Source organism: Conger conger, chromosome 18 (genome assembly GCF_963514075.1).
Source record: "Conger conger chromosome 18, fConCon1.1, whole genome shotgun sequence".
Lineage (NCBI taxonomy): Eukaryota > Metazoa > Chordata > Actinopteri > Anguilliformes > Congridae > Conger > Conger conger.
The window spans coordinates 12,198,344-12,206,067 of NC_083777.1; the positions used below are offsets into that span (position 1 = coordinate 12,198,344).

Below are 7,724 nucleotides of genomic sequence, written 5' to 3' on the forward strand. Positions count from 1 at the left end.
GTTATGTAGTATACACTATCTAAACATGATTTTAAATAATGAAAACTGTGTCTGAAGACACCCTGGAATCTGGTTATCATTTAAGGGCAATTTCGCATTTGCTTTCCCCGGCATTCCACAAATGATGGCATACGCATGCGTTTTCAATGTCGTACCCATCTGCAATACAATCATGTGACCACAATAGCCTTAGTACATGTAGTAAGCAAAAGAGATGCATTCATGCTCATTTGCTAAATGTATTCTGAAGAGCAATATGCTTCTTTCACTAAAAGCCTGGAAATGATATGGCATCTAGTGGTCAAATGTGGTAATGCTAAGAATGTTGAGAAAAGCTTGAATATCTGAGGCACAGAAAAATCGCAGTAAGCTTTGTCCAAAACATTTTCTAACACTTGAATGACTACAATTTAAAAAATAAAAACACTTAACATTTAACACTAAGTGTTACTAATATTTAAACTTGATTAACACTGTCTTATTCTTAATATTAACCTACAAGAAAGGTGGTAAGGAATGCTTACATTTTTAAGACCACTGCTAAATTAAGAACAAACAACCATACATGAAAGATGTTCTTCATCTTTATTAACAACAGTCATTTCAAAAGCTATGATCATCGCTGACGAAAATCCAATTTCTGATTCAGTACAATCAAATGTAAAATACAACCAAAGCCAAAAATGTAATTATTTTCAGCATTGGTTACTCAAATTAACAAATTAGCATTATCTGTCTAATTTACTGAATTTAATTGAATTTGGCACAAAAATACCCTGATCAGCTGATATGGCATTAAACAAAAAATATGGACCAGATACCTTTAGTAACCATTTGTGATAAGAATGAAAAGCAAGCAGATTTATATCTGGCAAACAGACCATATACCTTGCCAAAAGAAAAAGAACAACTTTGGGAGAGATACTCTCCTTTCTATAGGCCATAATCATAGTCAGGTTTGCCGTCTTGATATGTTTTGTAGAATCCCTTGAATGTCTCAGTGTTCAACATGGAGGCCTTGACTGATGGATCCTCCAGCATGCACTCTGTCCAGTTCTTCAGTTCTGGCGTTCCATCCATGAGGCTGAAAAACAGTGAAATTGTTCCTTTCCATTAGAGGAATATACATAAAAACATCAGATTACATTAAGTGGAACTGAAACCTAGTGACTATTTGTTTGCCTTTGAGAAGAACATACATAAGCATAACTGATCCGACACAGTTACAACAGTAAGATGTTCAACAGGTGGTTACTAAGACATGGATTTTGGACTTCCATTTTTCTCTGTTTAGCAACTCACTGTAGCAAAAATCTTTTCTAAACTGTTCTGCACAAAGGAATTTCTACCCTTCACACTTTAGCACTGATACCTACTGTTTTAATCCAATGCCCTCAATTCTTTCAAACCAGGGCCAAATCATGTAATCAACCATGGTAATTGAATCTCCCCCAAAGTACTTCTTCCCAGCAAGGTTCTGTGACAAAAGAAGAAAGTCATCAAAGGCAACTACAAAACAAATTGACTACATGAATTCTGATATAAAATAATACTGGGAAATAAGTATAATGCTACAGAAGTTTAAAAAAAGAAAAAAAAACAGCTTCATTTTAGCTGAAGTATCAAATATCTTTTTCTTGCCCCATTCAGTTTAATGAGCTTTTCCTTCAACTCTTCTTCCAGTTTTGAAGTATCTTCGTCATCCCTTCTCATCATAGGAATCTTGTAAAAGTAAGGGGCGATCTTTGGGGAAAAATAAAAACTTTTACAAACAGTGCACAAACATACAGCATAAAATGTGTAACTTTAAAGTAGCTAAAATTCATTTTGCAGTTTTGGTGGATTTGGAAATATCTGTGGTTACTGGCGGTCAAAAAATTTGTTCACACTTTAGACACCAGAGTTCCCTTCGAAACAAGGCCATTACTGGGAGAACATTGGGTGCTTGTTTTTCTTAGAAGACAATCCAGTGGTAGTGTATTTTGGAGAAAGACGACTGTCCAGAGAATCAACAATGTTGTCTTACACAGCAAACCTAATTAAAAACATTATTTTTTGGATTTTACAATTCCTGTGTGTGCATCATCATATTTGAATACTTAGCAAGATTGTTACACCCAACACCACCAGTGGAAAATAGCATGAGAAACACATTGAAACCGTATTGCTACAAAGATGCCAGCGTGAAAACGTATCACATATGACATTTTCTAAAATGAGAAAATTAAGGATTCCCACTTTAATATGGTTTTATACTTTTGGAATGCTTAATTGTATAGCAAGCCTATGCCACTCCTGCAACCACCTCCACCAATGCAGCAGACAGTGCCAACACTCCTTTTTGCTAATGGCAAATTATGCACTAAAAACTAGATCTTTAGTTGAACCTGCACCATTGGATTTCCATGGTAAGGCGTCATATATCAAGCCTGCTGTAAAAGTAGACAAGACAAGTTACAGCCTGTCACATTAGCCACAGGTGTCAGGTCCTCTGAGCGTGAGACCTGGATTGTGTTTGAAGTATATACTGTAATCTCTACGAAGCACACTGTCTATTGTTTTGTGTGTATGTTTTATTATGCATAGTCTGCAAAAAATATCCTCAATAGTATTTTCCACTCAGACTGTGGAAGTGTCACAAGGTGTTCTGGCCATGCTCACTTGTTGTTATTGAAGGAAAATGTCAAGAAAGCTCTAAAAGTGAAGCCACATGAAATATTTATGGGACATAAATGATTGTTTATATCCTGGAAAGTACGCACACAAATATACTCACTCAGCGATATAAATAAGTACTATATCCTCCTGGGATTTTAATTCACTATATTTAGAGAAAACGTTTCCAACTTAAACTCTCATTCACTGTACACTATACCCAATAGTAGGCAAGTGAATCGGACATGGCCCAGATTTGAAGCATTGAGAGTTCAAGAGGTCCAAAAGGAAGTAGGTAAACAGAGGTTGTGTGTTAGATTTGGAAGTGAGAGAGGCTCTTGACCCAGACTGTACCTTGGAGAAATGCTCCAGCAGCATCTTCTGTTGAGCCTTCTCAAAAGGGTCTGCTGGAAGCAGCTTCTTCTCTGGGTAAACCTCATCCAGGTAGTCGCACGTGATTGGTGATTCATAGATCACCTGACCACCTGGCATCTCCAGCACTGGCACCAGGCCAAGTGGGTTCTTCATCAGGAACCAATCAGGTTTGTCCATCAAATTAATGTTGAAGGTGTCATGTCTGAAATATGGAAAAGCGTAAAGAAGCTGCCCGTTTCTATGAAATTCATATTTGTCACAGTTAGAAGTACACTCTAAAGAAAACAATATATATTGTAGGAGGAAATTGAATAGAGTTCAACATTATAAGACCTACAAGGAATTATGTGAATCCCTCCATACATTCCTGTGTCTATATTGGCTTACTTGATACCCTTGGCATGAAGGACAAGACGTGCTCTCTCTGCAAAAGGACAGAATCTCATGCTGTAAAGCCGGATCTTCCCCTTGGGCACTGGACCTGGAGCGGAACTTCCTGGCAAGTGAAGGAAACGGTGTTTGAATCACATGGAACAACCAGTCTTGAAGGTTTAGGTTTAATAGGTAAGATTTTTGTCTTAAAACATTATTACAAGACCATTGTAAATCCCTTCCTATCATTGAAAAAGGCTCACTGACATGTTGACTCACCCTCTGCATGTGTTTACAGTCCTTAAATTTGAGTTTCAAAATATGCAGTTGACGGGCCAGCACTCTGTGCCAAAACATTGTATAGCTGTACAATAATTCAAGCTCATTGGTTGAAAATTGCCACAGCCAATGACATTTCAACGTCAGCGTGTTCACAGAGAAGGGGTGGGATAAACAGTGTTGTGGTTATGAGTGTGTTTGTTGCTGCAATTCCTCTCTGGACCGTTAGATGCCACTGTTCCTCTTTGTTCATGTAAGTAATACAGTACGTTTGTTGTCACTATTTTAGACACCGCTCCCCATGGAGCACCATTACAGGAAAAACCTGGAAAACTTGATCGCAGAAAAGACAACTTGTCTAGAACAGTGTTTAGGCCCGGTAATAACTCATTCTCATATTCCCAATATGACACTGATAAGGGGTGATTGGATGAAAATAGTAACTCAAAAGATGGTATGAAGCAATACCAAGATATCAAATTACATATAATCCAGCAATAGCCTACTTGCTGAACATAGGCTACACCAGATGCTGAACATGCCTGGAATGGCATATACTACACTGACCAACAAAGGCTACCGGTAGACAGATTTGCAGAGTCTGCTAATAGGCGACTTGTGTGCACTGGGTGGTGGTTTTGTACTCATTTTAAGAAATCCAGTTGCTCATTTGGAAATATAAGCTTTATTTCAACCCCCAGCCCTGGACCCCAACCACTTGTTTGGGCTTGTTTAAATCCATCTAATTCTACCTCCTTTAATTTCATTTTTTGAAGATTAAATAGACTTTTTTAGATTTGGCTGTTCTAGTCAGTTGCACCTGTGGCTTCCCTCTTGAGTTTTTCCCCTATACAGGTCACTGACCTTACCTCAATATAGCCTACAGATCCAGAATTGTAACTTTTTGTGGATTACTCTATTTTAGAGCAGTGTTCAACTTCAGAGATACTATCGTGGGTGCTGATTAGGAGGGTATCAGAGGTGGAGAAAATATGCATGAAAAACATTTTAAGAGAACACTCTATGGGATTTCATCATGTATAAATGATGCAAGGAAAAAGATGATAAAAGTTAGAAACATCTTGCCTCTCACATTTCTTTTTAAATTTATCACGTAACAAATCAAATACATGAGGTGTTTGACAAGGAAGATATAGCTCATGAAAAATGCTATTAAGTTAATGTAGGCATAAATTGATCCCCCAAAAATTGGGTGTTAGTAGTATGCCACCATCCTCAACTTTGGATATGTTCAAGATCACCTTTCATGAAATACATATTTGAATCTACTATGTTCGATAACATTCATGTCTGTGGTAAAAAATTAATTGTAGCTCGTTTTTGGAGTTGAAAATGAACTTTCTGACTATGTAATAGGTGATTAAATGCATTTACTTTCCTTATGTATTGGGGCTTTTCAGGGGGAAAAGTTACCCCTTATGGGACAACGTTATTTCTAAATGACAATTACCTAAAAAAAGAATTCTACCTTGTAGAATAAATGTTAGGGTCAAACAGAAGTAAAAAAAACACACAGTGATTTTTTAAGTGCTATTTGATCATGCGTACCATAAAGGGTTAAACATTAACTAGACCAAGAAGCTTGCTGGTGGTAATTACCATCCCCTGGAATTCCAAATGGTGGCCCTGCCCCACCCATTGTGACCTCTTTGGACCGCTGTTATAGATATATCATAAAATTTATTTTGAGGCCAAGTTTCTAAAAAAGCCTTTGTCATATAAAACATAATTTATAATCCCAAGAGCAATTGCACTCTTTGCAATATGGTATCTTCAATAGGCTACACACGTAGGCTAAATCGTAATTTTGTAACACAGTTCTGACTAACATAAAATGCGATGAACCTAACACAAATGTAGTAAGACAAAGCGTGTTGAACATTTACTTTTTCGGGAATTTATGGTTCATAGCCTACAATAGGGGGCGTGACTGTCTTCATTCCCAGAGAGTAAGCATGCTCAGGATGACTTTGCAGAACCTTATTGATAACAGATGATTCATATGCACAACATGTCAAGAGAAGGACAATACGTTGCGTGTTAGTTTCAACAACGTCAGTTTTAAGTCACAAATAAATAGTATATTTCTAACACAAAAGTAACATTGAAAATGTGATGAAGGTAAGTTACACTAACGTATGGATATTATCCTTTTTTAGAGTGAATGCAAGAAACACAAAACGCAGTTTCATTATTTTAACTTAATTATTATTATTTTTTTACGTTCTTTCATTTTTTATATCATGCGATGCCACTAACACGACAGTTTGGATTTAACCAAATAAATAAATACAACGTATTCTATCTTGAAAATATCCTGCCTACAGTACAGTCGCTACACAGCAGCTTCCTCCACAATGGCTAAAGTGCTGCAGATTAAATCATTAGACGAGAGATGTGAATATGGACTTTCTTGAACTCATATGGCTGTAACTGATCGGCCTACAGCAAATTTCGTGAAATGTATTACCTTTCGCGAGACACCTTTCCGATGAAGCCATTGTATTTCAACGCGTGTGTAGTTTCTAATACTTAGCAATCTATCCACGTCGACATAAAAGAAAAGTATCGTATTTCACAGCTCTGTGGTCAGCATGCACAGACACACCATATCAATGCGCTACTAAATCGAAAATGATGGCGACACACTAGCTTCAGTTGGTTAGGTGCTCACTTCCTCCTTTCCTTGAGAATCGGATCACGTGATAATCAATGCGTAGGCTATATTTTATCATGCTGTTTATATTTAGGCTACCAATTAAAAACACTTGGTGACAATATTTACAATGGGGTCCGTAACATTTGGGACAAATACTTTTTTTCTTCATGATTTGTAATCAAACAATGCAAAAATGTATTTTTATATATTTTGGTTTCAACATTACAGCACTTTTTATTCACCGTAATGTTTGTAAGAGAGCTTTCAGCATTCAGCTAGTCTTGATTCTTAAATAAAAGATTGTTTTGAGAATGTGCATGTTAACTGCATGTGAATTGTTTGATGAAATGAAAGAAATCGGAACTAAGCTTGTGGAGTATAGAGCCAACTGAAGAAAATATGTTATCCCAAATATTATGGCGCTCACTGTATTGTCACTTAACTTATTATATCGATTGTGTAAGGACACTTGGAAGCCCAGGGGGCGCTCAAGAAAGCTCATTATTTAAGTTAATTATTAAAGATATCAAGTGTAACACCCACAATCCTAGGATTTATGTTATTCAGATTTCAGACAACGCTCTCTCCTATTGGGAGGAAGACGGCACTTGACAGCAGCACCACTCCCACCTGCACACAATTATCAAATAAATTACCTTATTAGTTGGATTAGCCTTTACCAAAATGTACAACTCAAACAGATTAAAATTAAGATATGTATTATGTTACAAGTATTCAAAGTCTAATCTAAATATGGAGGTTCAACTACTTTCCTTAACGCACAATGAATGTTACAGTCATAGAGAAGTTACAGTCGTAAACGAAATTAATGAAATAATATACCAAACCGCAGCTTGTCTCTCCCAAAGTAATCAAATGAATACGCCAAGACCAAAACTACAAAAACCAACAGACAGCAGACCAAAAGACCAAAAAGACCTGCGATGAAATGTAGAAGGTATAATTTGAACATGGTTAAAAAACCTTTCTGTCACACTTTATAAACTCTGTAAAGGTGTTGAATAATATAAAAGTGCTTTAATGTTTTTGGGATCAGTGTTTAACCAAAAATTTGTTAACACAAGTTGAATCAAAATATCTTGACTCTCGAGTTAAAAACTTTACGTTGAGTTCTGATCGTCTCTGACACACCCATCGACATGCTGGCGAGTTAATGTTTTGATCACGTGAATCAATACGTACAGCGTTATATAACTGACATATATATATTTTGTCTTGCAATTTTTATTTACCAAACAAAATGTCCACACATGAAAACAATATTTATATTAGTGGTAATAACAATATAAACCAGACAAGAAACAACTTAATAGTGCTTATGAGGACACTTGGTCCTGTCTTG

The 7,724-nt window shown here is 36.5% G+C and overlaps 1 protein-coding gene across 1 annotated transcript; it reads right to left on the reverse strand.

Annotated features, from left to right (window-relative positions):
- Nucleotides 1-571: 571 nt before the first annotated feature.
- LOC133118209 (glutathione S-transferase omega-1-like) lies at nucleotides 572-6,398 on the reverse strand. The gene is made up of 6 exons (XM_061228019.1): nucleotides 6,173-6,398; nucleotides 3,418-3,526; nucleotides 3,010-3,232; nucleotides 1,642-1,743; nucleotides 1,377-1,477; nucleotides 572-1,084 (listed from the first exon to the last, which is right to left on the reverse strand). The coding sequence occupies exons 1-6, from the start codon at nucleotides 6,201-6,203 to the stop codon at nucleotides 934-936; spliced, it is 717 nt and encodes a 238-aa protein (XP_061084003.1). The 5' UTR covers nucleotides 6,204-6,398; the 3' UTR covers nucleotides 572-933.
- Between the last annotated feature and the right edge of the window lie 1,326 nt (nucleotides 6,399-7,724).

Bases quoted from the DNA above. Each gene is read 5' to 3' on its own strand.
- LOC133118209 (XM_061228019.1), bottom strand. From the start codon at position 6,203: ATGGCTTCATCGGAAAGGTGTCTCGCGAAAG. The intron at 1,744-3,009 runs GTACAGTCTGGG...TTTTCCCCAAAG, and splicing joins TGCTGGAGCATTTCTCCAAG to ATCGCCCCTTACTTTTACAA. The intron at 1,478-1,641 runs GCAAGAAAAAGA...CTTTTGTCACAG, and splicing joins AGCTCATTAAACTGAATGGG to AACCTTGCTGGGAAGAAGTA.